Source organism: Citrus sinensis, chromosome 8, assembly GCF_022201045.2.
Source record: "Citrus sinensis cultivar Valencia sweet orange chromosome 8, DVS_A1.0, whole genome shotgun sequence".
Lineage (NCBI taxonomy): Eukaryota > Viridiplantae > Streptophyta > Magnoliopsida > Sapindales > Rutaceae > Citrus > Citrus sinensis.
In genome coordinates, this window is record NC_068563.1 from 19,121,062 (window position 1) to 19,136,824 (window position 15,763).

Genomic DNA, 15,763 nt, shown 5'->3' on the forward strand with positions numbered 1-15,763 from the left:
GCCCTTCTTCCTTATATAGTTACATCTTAATGATATAGAAATTTAGCACTATTTACCTAACCAACGCTAATTTTTAATTACGTATATTAAATTCTGTATTTTTGTATAACCAATATTTTAATGAGATGTAATTTCGTACAGGATAATTTGTAATTCTAACCTTACTCTTTTGACAATTGTAACTTAACTACTTAATTGAAAATTACAGAAAAAGGTTAGTTGGACAAATGAAAACTTACCATTTATGTAAAGAATCAAATATCCAGAGCGATGAATTATGTAGCATGTGAAGCTCCTTTTAATGTCTTGTATATTTTAGAGAATCAAAATAGGAAGCTTAGGTCTTGAAACATAAAGCATATTGTAATATAGGTTTTTTGCCTTAAATAATCTCAATAGTTCATGAAGATGAATGGCTAAGCCTTGCCATATACCAAGGGTTTGAATTTCAACAAAGCAAGATGTTTGATGGAATGAATTGGATGATCCATCAGTTGGATGACTGAGGATTTGATCACTATGAAGTCAAGTGAAGTTGTACTTTGTAAAGAACACTGCAGAATATAGCCGTTAGATTAAATTTACTTAAGCCGCTAGATTAAATTATAGTTGTATTTTTATGATCAGCTTGGCTGACACGATGTCAAATTTGTCTATGTATTATTATGAGTAGCAAATAAATTTAATGTTGTGCCTTATTCGTCTCCTTGCATTTGCAGTATTAGTCATCTTCAACATATATATATATATTAATTTTCAACAGAAGAAAAACATTGGTCTATTAATATAGATTTCAACCCACTGGGAGTACCCGCGCGGATGAATGTAGGATAAATATTTGAATGCTTGCTCGGGTTAGTGAGGGGTCTACCAAATCGACGCTATCGAATAGCACCTTTTGATGAGAGATATGAGCAAGAGATTTCCACAAAGCTCGTGCTATCTTTCATTATATATAAAATCTATCATTCATTTTATTTCTCTCTCTCTTCAATGAATACAGACCGATAAAGTTTTTATCTTAACTTACGATAAGTTAAATGTGGTGACACCATACAAATTCACCAAGTGAATATGAAATGATACAAGCTAAATAACTATATACGGCCGTCTATGTCTGATAGAGCTCTTTCATTTATTATATCTATTTGAAACTCAAATTTTGAATAATGATCTCAATTTTAGTCATACATATTGTAAAAAAATTTGCATTTAAGAAACAACAAACGTCTTATATACTTGTCATTGTTCTGAGTGTTATTGTGTATGAAATATGTAAAGCTTACATGCATGAAACCCACAAAAACATGTGAAGTACTACCAGCAACTGCTTGTGCCTGTGAGTGATCGATGGAGACATCTGAAGGAAAATTAGTGACCTGTCCCCCTATTCACTGCAATTTTCTGTATTAAAGGAGAAGTATAGATTCTTAAGACAAGTCTAACAAGAAACCTTTTTATATTTTGTATTTGTTCTCAATAAAAGTACGTTGTTTTAAGAACAATAACAAGAAACTTCTCCCTTTTCCTGTACGGTAATTTCCTTTTTTTTTTAAGAAAAATATTCAACTATTTTTGTTAATGTTACGCACGATTCTACTAATATTATAATTAAAATTTTGTTAAAATTAGTCTTAGTTAGCACAACCATGAGATACATGTTCTGAAAATCAATTTTGAAATCAGAAGAAACTACTCCAATAAAAGAGAAATCTATCCTTATTTTACCAATATAGTTTCCTAGTTGACAGAGTAGAATGCAAGATTCTAGGACAAACACTCAAATATTGAAAGAACTTATTGATACGAATGGTGGCTTTTGAAATTGAACCCACCAATTTTCTTTTTATACCTTTTTTTTAGTTAAGAATTTTATTATCTAAATAATTTTTGAAAAAGTTACTTAATTAACCCTTATTATGTTTCTCTTCTCAATTTCATAAATTCTCATCAATTCATTAAAATGTACTTTTTTAGTTGCAAATACTTAGTATCACTAACTAAAGAAGAACAAAAACTACTTTTAAAAAATGAACATCAACAAATTTTTCATGATAAACTAAGAAAGGCTAAAAAAATAAAGTTAAAAGAGAGTGAAATTAAATATTTAGTTTGTAGAATATGATACTAGAGAGAGAATAAGTAATTGTAAGGTTGAGAAAGAAAGTGATTAGTGAATAATAATTTTCAAATTTTCAAATTTAAAATTCTTAATAACATTTTTTTTAAATGGCTGTAAAGAGAAATTTAATGGATTGAAATGATCCGACCCTTTTATGAATTTATTTATATATGAAAATAGACAAGATTCTCCCCTTGAAAGAGAAAGGGGGAGAGAGACTTGTCCAAGCTGATAGTGACGCTGATGCAAGAAATATCTTGAAATTGGAATTGTGGCCAACATGACGTGCCAACTAACAACTTTTGCCTGTCTTTCCGTTTTCTTGCCAATTTGATTGTTCCTGCTATCAGATCCAGCAATGCCCCAAAGTTTCTTGGGCAAACCAAATTTTCACTCAGCCAAAACAGTGCGTTTGCAAGCCCGAGAAAATTTCGGGCAAATCTCCCCCGACAAACTAACATCGTTGTATCGCATTTGTAGATTTGTGTATACAGAGAAATGATAGGGATATAAATATTTAATGTACAAATTAATGTGTTAATACACTATTAAATGTATATGATTTAACATAATTAATATAATGCATCCATGTAAAATTCGTACGACTAATAATAAATGGACAAGTATGTTCGCATAGAAAAAGTTTATCGATGAATTTGTATCCCAATCATTATTGATATGTATCTAGATGCATGCCCTCCATTTGAAGCCTACTACTATAAATAGTATATTTAATTTATCAGCAGTTACCGAAAAATATATCTTTGCAGCTATTTAACAAAGGCGAAGAAAACAAAAATTACAATTTCTCAAATACTAGGATATTCTTATGTTCTTCTATTGTGATTATCATGATTCATGAGTTCGATCTTTTTATTAATTTTAATTAATACATAAATACAAATCAGATTATCCACCTCTTATAAGGTAGCGTTTATATTTTGAATTGGAGTGAAAATCTTGAGGAGTGGGAATCCTAGGATTGGGAGTGTTGAGTGGGAATAAGTTGTTTACTTACATTCGAATGAGAGAATGAAATTGAAACCAGAATCCAATTTATGTGTTTATATTGTTTTGGATTGGGAGTAAATAATTTTAAATTATAATTTTACCCTTATTTAAAGAATTATAATTTGTAATTAAAAAATTAATAAAAAATATATTTAAAAAATAAAATAAATATTTTATTATATTTGTAAATTAATAATAATTATTAATATTCTTAATTATGTAAATCATAATTTTTTAATTAATTTAAATTTAAATTATGTGAATAAAAATTATTAATAATAGCAACACAAATAAAACATTATTATTGATAATATAGTAAAAAATTAATATTTTCTTAGAATAAAAAATTTATTATTATTAATTAAATAAATAATTAATATTTATTAAAATTAATGTTTAATATTATTATTTTTAATGAATTTAATTTATAAAATAATATAATATTATTATTTAAATAAATATAATAATTATTTATTTTTATTTTATTAAATTTAATAAAATAAATATATTTATAATTACTATTTTTAATAAATATGATATTATTTATTTTATTAAATATTATTTATTTATTTTAATTATGATGGTAAAAAGGGAAGAGGGGAGAGTGGATTCCCACTCCCACCTCCCCCCATAGTGGGAATCCCACTCCCCACTCCAAAATTAGGTGGGACCACAGAGTGGGAATCCCATTTCCCTCTTAAAAATGGTAAGTAAACACTAGAGTGGGAAAAATCCACACTCCACACTCCCACTCTAGAAAGTAAACACAGCATAAGTTCAGCCTACCAGTAGCACACTTTTTTTTCCCCCCAACAAACTTGTAATCCCATCACCCCTCTGCGCGGCGCCAATTAAATAGCTTTTTCCATCTAAACCCCCCATTTAATATTGAAATAATGTAGATTTTAAATCACAACTATAAAAAAAATTGTAACAAAAAAATAAAAAATAATAATATATAGAAAATATAATTTTTAAATAATAATTTTAATAAAAATATTAAAAATATTATATATTTTTCATTATACACGTATGCGACAAAATCAACTTAACTTTTAATTACATCATCTAATGTTTGACTAACACTTCAATGTTGTAACTTAAAAATTAAAATTGTCTAAGTTCAATAGCTAACAAGACCTAGATTAGTGAGAGAAAATCTATCCCTTCACCTCTTCCTTCCTCTTAAGGATTAGCATCCACACCATCTGTCCATTACTCCATTGTGCTATTGCCGATAATTTGTTATAAAATCATCTAATTTACTGTGTCCAATCCCGGTGAATTGGCATCAACTTGTTTTCGAACTTTCTTTTTAGTTACAACTCAATTCTTTCTCCACTCGTGACCAATGTTCGAGCCCCCAACCTCTTGTTTCTGCTTGACATTTCACCAACTAATGGCACCTACTTTCATACCTTAAACTCTATGAGCCAATAACTGTTTCCATGCCAAGTTCTTTCATCCTATCCCTTGATCCCATAATTGAGTTTTACAATTCCAGAACTCTTGATTGATTTACAGCCGCCTTATAGCATCACATTCACTATCAAACTATAAATGATTTTTGTTTTCTCCAACAAGATTACCGAATAGTAAAATGGACCTATCGGTTGAAAATTAGTAAAAACAATAAAATTGGATTTTCTATTTTCTGGTTTAGATTGTCAGAGGCTGTGAGCACTCTAACCCATCAGGATGGATGATAATATCTCTCCCATAGTCATATCAGATGTGTCACCTTCATTATCTACCTCCACGCCAGACTCGAGCACTGCAGCATCCAAGATGAGCTTTCGCTTTGCTATCTCATACACATTCTCGTCAACCGTACCCTTTGTTACTAGCCTGCAGAGGACTTGAGCAGATAGAGCAAAAGCATACACCATACAAGTTTGCAACAGTTAAAAAGTTCACTAAATACATGCAAGAGAAGAATAAGAGTGGGATGTTTAAATGACCTGTATATGGTTACCGGCCTTGTTTGGCCAATTCGATGACAACGATCTTCAGCTTGACGGTCAATTTGCGGATTGAAATCCATGTCATGGATGACGACAGTATCGGCGCCAGTCAAGTTTAAACCCTGGCCTCCAGCTCTTGTTGAAAGCAAGCATGCAAAAATAGAAGTGTCATTATTGAAGGCGTCGACTATAGCCTGCCTCTCTGTCACTTGGGTACTGCGTGATTGGAAAGGTATTCTGGATTAAGATCTTTTAAACCATAACAGACAAAATGGCAAGTCAAATGCACAATGAACAGAAGTTAATTCCCAGTTACCTTATGCTTAAACACACAAAATAGAACAAGGTCTTAATGAAAAAAGTAAAACAGAGAAATCGAAGACAAACAAGCAGTTGGAGGTACAAGTTTTAGTTCCAATCCTTCCAAATCCATGGATCCAGGAATAAATCATGGGAGTACTCAAATAACCCATCGGAAGTTCCACGCCTTTTAAATCTATTGATCCAGACATAAATCGTGGGAGTACTTAAACGACCCATAGGAGCTTCATATAGATATATTACGAGTGAAATTTGAGAGCGCAAGGCAGAGCATGCAATAATTTCTTTATGGGTCCACACCACAAATTGATAAACCCTAACTTTAAATATAGATTTCAAAAGCCAATAAAAAATAATGATAATAACAATACATGGGCATACAAGAGAGAGGTAACAAGCAGAATTCTCAGAACATGATCTAATTAAGCATAATAAAGACAGATGAAAAAGGGGTATCTATTAATTAAAAGTATATTATTAAAAAAAAATTATTGATTTTATCCAACAAAATGATATGAATGATATAGAATTTATTTATTATATTATTTAACATTACCAGAGCAATTCAATCAATATAGCATCAAATAGTTGGAAGTAATAAGTTGATTGAAAACTACCCTTTTCAATTCAACACAATCCTCTACTATTCAAATCTAATAAAATAAAATAAGGTCCACCAAATTAGTTCACAATCTAAATGTGCTAGATTAGCCAGTAGAAAACTGCACTTCCCAAGTAGCCGCATGAATTTGATACTTACAATTGTCTGTCAGGTTTGTTAATATTGAAAGGATATTGGATGGTAAAACACAACTCAAAAGAGTTAGAAGCAGCACCTTCCATCAAGACGTCTATATGTAACACCAATCACATCCAAAGTCCACTCCAGAATATCAAGCATTGACGTCCATTGGCTAAAAATCAAAACCCGATGACCACCTTTTTTCAGTGAAGGGAGAAGTTTAGATAATACCTGCAATGGAAACCATGCTACTCAATTTGTATTATGAAGAGAATATGCCCTAGTTTATATTATGAAGTGTACATACCCTTCCCACATTTTCAAATCAATGAAATTTACAAGACATTACTGAAACCATACCCGACATTTTGCTGAAAGCATAACATGTTCTTCTGAAAGAATTCCTCTGGTATCAGCACCACCGTAGGAGCGTAAAAGCTAGAACAAGGTTGTTAGAGCATATATGAATGTCCAGATGTATAAAGTTCTGCTATGTACTAAGCCATATCTAAGAATTGTAAAACAAAAGAACATTCTAATCTATTTACTAGGAGAATGAGAAACATTTTGCTATAAAAGTTCCAAGTACAAACTTGAATAGATCTTCATTTGCTAGCACAAAATAACAGCAACTAATTATATTTTATGTATACCGGATCAACGCGCTGAATTGAAAGACTTCCGAACCAATCAACAATAAATAGGATAGGTTATTGAACAAATCTACATGACCTTATACAAATAAACCCCTACTCTGTGTGTGTGTGACTTCTTTAATAAGAAATAGGAAACAATTTTCATCAATTACAAAAATAAAAGTACAAAGTAGTAATTTATTACTGATAATTGCAGAAGAAATACATTAATAATAAGCACCAAACTTTATCAAAACTAAAAGCCCATAACTATGCCAAGATTTTGGCGCCCTTAGAACTACAAAAATTCTTATCTTTTACTGTCAAATAATAAAAAAAACTGTTAATACATGACATCTCCATAAAACCAATGCTTTATCAACCTCACCTCCATTAAGGAACTGATCCACCAAAAAGTTTCTACTTTCTTTGAATAGCTTAGGCAGCAGTCTTAAAACAGTTCAGTGACAAGGAAACAAATGGTCAATACTTTCCACAACTCTTTCAGGGATCGGACTTAGAAAAGAATATGCATCAGGCAGAAAAGTTGATCTTGTCAAAAGGCAAAAACCCATTATTTTAGCCTTATTGTAGGCATTGGCATTCATTCTTTTCCTAGCAAGCAGGAATTGAGGCATGGAAGAATCAACCAGCCAATTGCAAAAGAATTACAATAGAAGATACCAAGGAATGAAGCATCTGAACTATAGAATATTAAAATCACTCTTGCTATTCAAAGAAACATACTCAAGTCTCTTACAACTAAAAAGCACTAGTGGCATAAGCCACCTTGAAAGAGGCCAACGAAGATGAATGGGAAAATTTCTTACAATGGAAGTAATGTTATCACATCTTCATACTCTAGGCCCAGATAGAATAGCTAGGCCAAATATATAACCTCATCAAAGCAATTTAACTTTTTTCGGACACCATAAAATTGAAAAAAAATGTCAGTGTAAGTCCTAACATTTTACTAAACAATTTTCAACAGAAATTCAGCAAAAATATATACTATAAAGAAAACAAATTGAAAAAATTGCATTATCAGCACAGTGTTTTTTGTCATTTAACACGTTGTCAACAGAGTGTCTTTTGTCATTTATGTTTCTACTGTCTTTCAGCTTGATCCTCACTTTATTGGAATAGGACACTATAAATACATACGCACGATACGCACATACCAAAACTGTATATTACAAGGACTGACTCAGAAGACCGGGAGGATGGCTCTTGAACATGTCTCAAGATCCCCCACTTTAACCATCCAAACTATCACAAACCATTATCCCTATCAAGCATAGTACAAACTCTTTTCTGGAATAGTACAAGCCTATGAAGATTAATATACGAGCTTATCAAAGATGGTACCAACAGGAAAGCATGAATCGATTCAAAAACTGAAAGGATTCAGATCATCACATATTCATGAAGAAGGCATTATAAGAATTTATTTGCCTCAATGGAATGGAATAAGAATCTGATCTTCCTAGAGAAATAACCAAGCCTAGTCAGCCCATAGATCACAATGGCAGTTCTCATAGAGACATATGCATGGAAGCAGGCAATTGGGTTCCATGGAGGAAGAAAATCTCACAAAGCTGTTCAGAACTGTGTTCCAAGACATGGATACACTAATACTCATCAAAGGTCAACAGGTGACAGAGGTTTTTCCAATCATGGTCAAACTCAAATGAGTTTCGGAATCAAAACAGACGTGGTATCTTTCCAGTAACACAAGCATCCAGATCAAGACTACTGGAAGTACTGCCAAATATTCAAAAGATTTATATGCCAAGTCTACCAAGTTACTTTTGAATATCCTGATATTGACAATGAAGGCTACAGTACAGAAGAGCTTATAATTGCAATACAACTTCCAGAGTTCCATGAATGTGAAGAAGCAAACATTGCATCAGATAGCATGGATGATGATTATGACTCTTAAGTTCGACAATGAATGGGACTAGTGGAAGTGTAGAGGGATGACATCAGCATTGTAAATAAGATTGAATAAAGCTGATGTAGTATTGTAGATAAGCTTGCATACTTTTCTGGTTAGGCTTGTACTATTATAGATAAGAGTGTGTACTATTCTTAATAGGATAATGATTGCAATAGTGTGACCCCTAGCTAATATAAGGGGAAGAAGTCCGGGTTAGAGGGCACATTGGTTGTGGATATTAAGACATGTTCAAAACGTCAACCAACAACAGTGAACTCTCAATGGACTAAAACAACTTAATTTTTAGGTCATTGTGGGGACCCGACATGTGTTAAATGACAGTAATACTCATCCCAATAAGAGTTATAAATAACACTCGTCAAGGTTATACTTGTCCAAAAAAAATAAGTGACTAGCCCATTGAGGGTTCACTGTTCTTGTTTGATACTTTGGTAGAGTAGAAAACCCTCATTTTTTGTCTACAAATTCTCTTGCTAGAAGTGCTGTGATTGTTGTTGAATCCATTGTTGCAGCAACTCAACAAGCTCTGTGGCTTTTCTCAAGGTACAAGTTTCTCCTCCATTACACATGTTTAAGAGCAAAAGATGCAATAGTTTAGATATGGATTAATTTGATTTTTCATCAATGGTATCAGAGCTCCCTCTATATATACACATGGTGATGGATCAGCAATCCCCAAAAAATACACTGATTTTAAGTTTTTTACTTCTGTTACTAGCCTTTGGGTCAATAGTTAATCAATGGAAGAGAATTGGTTTTGACTACCCCCTTTACTCTGTCTCTCTCTCCTTCTTGAAGGGCTAAACCTATATTCTCTTTCCATCTTTGCCTCTTTTCATGTGCTCTCTCTCCCCTCTCTTGTTGATTTAATCACATCATCCTTTTCTATTATTATTTTTTTCCCCTTCTGGCTTGCTCAAGTGCATAGTTCTTTTGGCATTCTTTGCCTTGCTCTTTTATTAAGCAAGAAAATAATAAATAAAGGGTGAAGCTTTTATGAGACCCCATCATTCAAATACTAGTCAATATGGAAACCTATGAATCAATTAGCATATAATACCTCTACTGTGGAAAATCCCATTTACATAGAGAAGAAATAACACATGACATTATGTATTATAGAATAAGCTTCAGCGAGAAATTTCAACTATTGGCATCAAGAAACAAGGACAATATTATGCACTGCTGAAACAATATAATCATCCAATTCTGCGTATAATTTGCCTAAGAGTTGACAATGCAAAATAAAGAATTACCTGGTGTATAGAAAAATCGCTGTAATTCTTCAGTTCTTCAATTACTCTTTCCAAGGTACATTCAAAGCCAAATGCACCCATAGGATGCAGCTTTTTAGCAAAGCGAACAACATCATCATCACTGTAAATTCGTCTCACCAATAACGGATGATTTGCAATCTAGAAAAAGAATAAATGTATAGTAAATAAATCAAACAAGCATACAGGAATGAGATAAATTGTGCCATGGGAAAAGAAATATAAATAAATTGTGCAATGAGAAACAAAATACAACTCTGTAGTACTATTAGATCCATGAAAACTTATGTTAGGCGCAAATATAAAGAGGCAGGGGCTGTTTAGTAATTTTAGGATAGGAGCAGTTTAGTAATTTTATTAATTAAGGTTCAGCTATAAATAAGAGATTATGGAGTCATTTAGGGTTTATGTTGAGTTTTGTTTGGTATTGTGAACCATTAGGAGTTTTGGGAGAGATTGACCTACCTCTCGAATTGTAGGTCAGGATTGTTTGTTTTCTTTTGATTTAATCAATAAAAGTCAGACTTAATTTAGCCCTAAGTCCTATCAAGTACCTTACGGAACTGAACAAAATAGTTGGAAATTTGACGCTGAGGAAGAACACCAACAATAGTAGCCAAGTCAGCGTCAGAAAGCTTAGCAATACGAGCTCGAGACACAGCCCGATACTCCTCAATGGCTACTCTATATGCATCTTCCTGCGGCCTTTCCATTGTAACATACTCAACCTGCAGAACTATTAGTTAGCTCTTTTTCACACAGATGCAAAATTGTAAGGAAAGCACATTTCTAATCCTAATCCCAAGGGAAGAGGCGTGTTGGAAAGTTCAGAATCCAAATGGAAACTTGGTACTTAACATACACGCTGTATCTTTGGGACAAGTTGCTGCATCACATCGGATTTTAAACGCCTCAAGATGAATGGCCCCAAAATTGACTTCATCCGACCAATTAAATCTCTATCTTCACCATTGAGTAGCTTCTTCAAATCTACATCCTCTGTGGCAAAAAGATCAGGCATCATAAACTCCAATAATGACCAGAGCTCCTACAATAAAAGCAAATCAAGTCAGCAACAAAGAAATCACAAGCAACTAATTATGAAATGAATTTGAAAATAGATTTCCAAATGCTTGTTACAAATAAGAGAGCAGTATTTTTAACTGCCACCCCATTGTAAAGCAAATCTAGCAGAGAAGAACATGTTTGCCGTAAGTACTGTTAAAAGGAGTTGATAACATTACAAATATGCTGAATGAATTGCACCTCAAACTGTTCTCAAGAACTCATGCTTGACTATGTTAAGTAAACTATGATGTTTAATGAAGTCCAATATATTTCTCAACTACAGACAGCCTTTTTTTTTTTATATTATTATTACTACTACTACTACTACTACTACTACTACATTGGGTTAAGTTAAACAGTTTAGATCTTCAGCCCTAAGAAATTTAAAACATCATGTCCCTTCAAGGACATATTTTGACAATTTCAAAGTATGAACCATCATCCTGCCAGAATGCACATAAATAATTTCTGTAATAAACAATGTTAACAGAAAAAATGAAGAGCAAGAAAGAGAGAGAGAGAGAGAAGGAAAAGGAAAAAAGCAATAGTACATGTAAATCATTTTGTAACGGGGTCCCTGTCAGCATCAGACGCTGGTTTGCATTCCGAGCAACAGACATAAGGTTTTTCCACCTGTAGCTGTTTTTGTCCTTTAAGGCATGGGCCTCATCCATAAGCACACAGCTCCAACGCCAACGTTTCAAAATTTTACGGTCATCTTTCTGCTGCACACTGTAAAGACCATCAATGATCAGAATTAAACTTAACATGCAGTGGAATATGCAAATGTTACATGCTCCACAATAAACAAACCTGTGACGTTCAAAAAGCGAATAGCACACAAGAAGCACATTAAAAGGAGGTGGCAATCCAGCTTTTGCTAAAGAGCTCAGTTCTCTGGAATAGGCTGTTCGCCCTGCCCCATGATACTGGAGTACAGAAAACGATGGACACCACTTCTTAAGTTCTCTTTCCCAATTCTCCAAAACAGAGGCAGGACATACAATTAAATGAGGACCAGGGTCATTGTTCAAGTGTTTCAGCAACATTAGATATGTTATAGCCTGTTACAAACAGCATCATTACTCTGGAAACCATAAAAAATTATAACTATAACTAGTACAGCATAGGAAAATTGACATCGCTTAAAGTACCTGAATGGTCTTCCCAAGACCCATCTCGTCTGCCAATATGGCTGCATTAGATGCAAAAGAAAGTCAGCAACGATCATTTCAAATTACACCTAGTATTGAGAACTATTCCGATAACAATATATTGAAACTTAAAAACAATGCAATTGTTGACATAGTAGGATCACAATAATCAAACTTAAATTATCAGAGGTTCAAGAGCTGAACATAGTACAATAGACAACAGCTCACTTTAGTACAACAATTTCACATCCGTACTGGTTCCTTTTATAGCTGTTCTAGAGCACACTTAGGATTTTCCAAGTTCATTGGAACTCATCCACTATAAATAATTAGGAAAAACAACAAAAAAAATGGAATGAGAAAAAAATAATAAAATATCATAGTTGGAAACCTATGAGAGCGGAATTTAAATAAATCTTGCACCTCAAGAGTAGCTCTCATTTCTCAAAAACAAAGCAATCCATTTAGGAGATGTTTTGAGAACCAATTTTTATACAGACTTGCAAGTCATCTAATCAAGCATGGATTGTATGGTGATCGGACATTGCACTTTTTAAAATGAGAATAAAGATAGGATATACGCCCGATAACATGCACATCATCTCTATTTATCATGACAAGAAAGCAAGCTTTATCCGTATACAGCTAATGTAAATTAAACTTTCAATAACAAGGCTTCTTTGGCGATTCAAAATATCAATAATCAAAACTAAGAATAAGAAAAAAAATATTCACAGTAAATTTTGTAGAATCATTCCAATTTTCTATCCTCACAACCGTCTGAGCACAAAATCCAAAATTTTCTAATGTATGATATTGTCAGAGTTCACTCATAGAAAGTAAAATGTCATCACGAATCAATCAGCATAATAAACTAGATTCTTGACAAACTATTAATCAAAGCATTCTTACCTCCGTCAATGCCTTTTCTGTACAACAATAGAAGAAAGTTATGCAGATAGAGAATAAAATGTCAACACAAATCAATCAGCTGAATGAATTAAATTCTTGAACAACTATTAATCAAAGCATTCTTACCTCCCGCAATGCCCTTTCTGTACAACAATAGAAGAAAGTTGACGCCGACGAGCTGATAAGGCTTAAGAACAGGCTGAAAATCAGAATCCTCATCTCCACATGCATCATCAATATCACTCTGAGTCACAATTCTCACGGAAGAGGCTTCCACTTCGGCGTATCGATCACAAGCAGCAGAAGTAGTAGTACCGTACAGCTCTCTCTTAAGCTCAGCTGATATCTTGGCACACTTTTGCAGCGCCTTCCCTACCACGTCATCATTTTCAATTTCATCTTCTAAGATTAAAAGTTCCTCCTCTTCTTCTTCTTGACTCGAAGACTTTATGTCATAAACCTCAACGAAATCTCCGTGCTCCTGCTCCTGCTCCTCCTCTCCCTCCTCCTCCTCCTCCTCCTCTTCATCATCATCGACGATGAATCGACGGCCACGATTGTTCGTGGCGGCCGTGGGTCCCACCACCTCCTCGACATCGTCGTCCTCGAGATTTTCGTCCTTGTTGTAAGCGAAAGATTCTATTGGAGGAGGTGGCTTTGGTTTCGGTTTCGGTTTCGGTGATCGAGTGTTGATTTTGAGGACTCGAGAGGGCTTGAATGACTCGGAGTGCGGCTCCCACTCCTCGTCCGAGATTTCCGAGATTTCGGCGTATTCGCGCTTCATTTTTTTTATTTTTTAATTTTAAATTTAAATCATATTACCCACGGAAGGTTTTATTGTTCGTTGTTGATTGAATAAACCCTAGACAAAGGAATGAGAGAGTACAAAAGAAGAAGGGGTTAATGTGACGTGATGCTGATGATGCTCAGTGGAAACAAACAGTCAGAGCTGCCGCGGAGGATCTAAAAGAGATACTGTATTGTATGTACTTTTCACTACTCGTGCGCAATTGTGCAAATTTTCAGGTGGATGGAAAAAATAATAATAATAAAATAAAGACAAGGGCGGGTCAAGCAGATGACGAGGGCGGGCCACACAAACATTTGGCGATATTTTGTTTTGTCCAAATATTTTGATTAAAAAATGTGGGGAAATATTTCGCTCTAAAAGTGGGCCTGGACTTCCCAATAAATTCATTGGCTTGGCTAAGCCCGGCCCATTTTTGTCATCCAGCTACGGTAGTGTTGGATTCTTAAAGAGTTGGTATCATACACACCCCCCTCTAAACTCCTCATAAAACCCCCTCGTCAGTTATTTTTATTTTATCTTCAAAAACGTCATTTTGTTCTTTTAAATACTCCCTTCTAATTTTTTAATTTAATTAATTTTTTATTATTCAAACTCAAAGTATTTTTTTTTTACTTTTCTTTTCTTTTGTAATTTTATTGTCACCCTACACATAAATTAAAATTTTTTATGAGTGATGCATTTTTGAATGTCTATCTTTAAGTTAAATTACAATAGTTTAAATTATAATTTGAAAGCAATCATAAGTATAAAAGTTCTTAATTAATAAGAAATAGGAAAAGCACAATAGATTATTCTAAATTTTTGTAATTTATTTTTATTAGATAGAAGTGGTAGATAAAATATATATATATAAATTATGAGAGTTAAATATTGTTCCATCAGAGTTGGATAATTTACAATTTATGTAAATAATAGATCTATATTTAATACCATATATCAACTTACACCTGCATATTTTTCCTCTCTCCTCTTAGACGCGTGTGACCTTCCCATTTCATATATTACTAACAAAAAATCGTAACAAAGCAAGCTCCTTATTCCATCATATAAGATTTAAAATAAAAAATTTGACAAAAGACCCATCAAACATAGCAAATCATAAGTTATCATTGGGTATGTCGGTCAAGAAAAGCTATACGATTTTAAATCAAGATTGTGGTTACAAAAAGAACGAGAAATTGGTTCATTTATGGTTAACACTACTAGCAGTGATGATGTCGCTGGTGGAGCAAAATTTCTATGATTATGAATCAATTTCTGCGTTAGAAACAATTAATTGGACATTAGCAGCGATTGTTAAGGTTAATTGGACACAAAAAAATCATAGATTCAATGGATGGCAATGGGTTATTATTATTATTTTTAAAAATAACAGCAATGGGTTCGTATTAATATCCTTGCAAGGCGATTTTATTGATAGAAAAAAAAGTAATATTTATCAAATTAATTTTAAAAGTAAAATAAAAATTAAAGTCACGGGCTAGGTCGGCCCGGCCCGGACTTTTCTGTCAATCCTAATTTAATATAATTTTTTTTGTTATTATTTTTTTAGGAAAATTATCAGTCATATACCCTTAAATGACACCCGTATCAAACATGTGTGAACATTTTTTAAGTGTATCACTCGTATACCCTAAGTTGATAAAACATTTCTGCCGTCCACCAATCCATTAACTTCTGTTTGCAAGCGCTGACATCATAAGGGTAATTTAGTCTTTTAAGACTGACGAAACTTTGATTAAAAAACCGACATGTCATCCTATTTATCTAGTAAAAAATGACATGT

General features: G+C 33.2%; 1 protein-coding gene across 2 annotated transcripts; it reads right to left on the bottom strand.

The window, feature by feature from the left end:
• Positions 1-4,101: 4,101 nt before the first annotated feature.
• Positions 4,102-14,191, bottom strand: LOC102610239 (protein CHROMATIN REMODELING 19). 2 transcript variants are annotated; one of them, XM_006470818.4, is made up of 11 exons: positions 13,293-14,190; positions 12,255-12,295; positions 11,914-12,164; positions 11,652-11,832; positions 10,895-11,080; positions 10,587-10,760; positions 10,015-10,173; positions 6,521-6,598; positions 6,255-6,391; positions 5,095-5,313; positions 4,102-4,981 (listed from the first exon to the last, which is right to left on the bottom strand). In XM_006470818.4, the coding sequence occupies exons 1-11, from the start codon at positions 13,948-13,950 to the stop codon at positions 4,819-4,821; spliced, it is 2,247 nt and encodes a 748-aa protein (XP_006470881.2). In that variant the 5' UTR covers positions 13,951-14,190; the 3' UTR covers positions 4,102-4,818. The 2 variants fall into 2 exon arrangements, with proteins under 2 accessions (XP_006470881.2, XP_006470880.2); XM_006470817.4 differs by having other exon boundaries at positions 11,652-12,164; positions 13,293-14,191.
• Between the last annotated feature and the right edge of the window lie 1,572 nt (positions 14,192-15,763).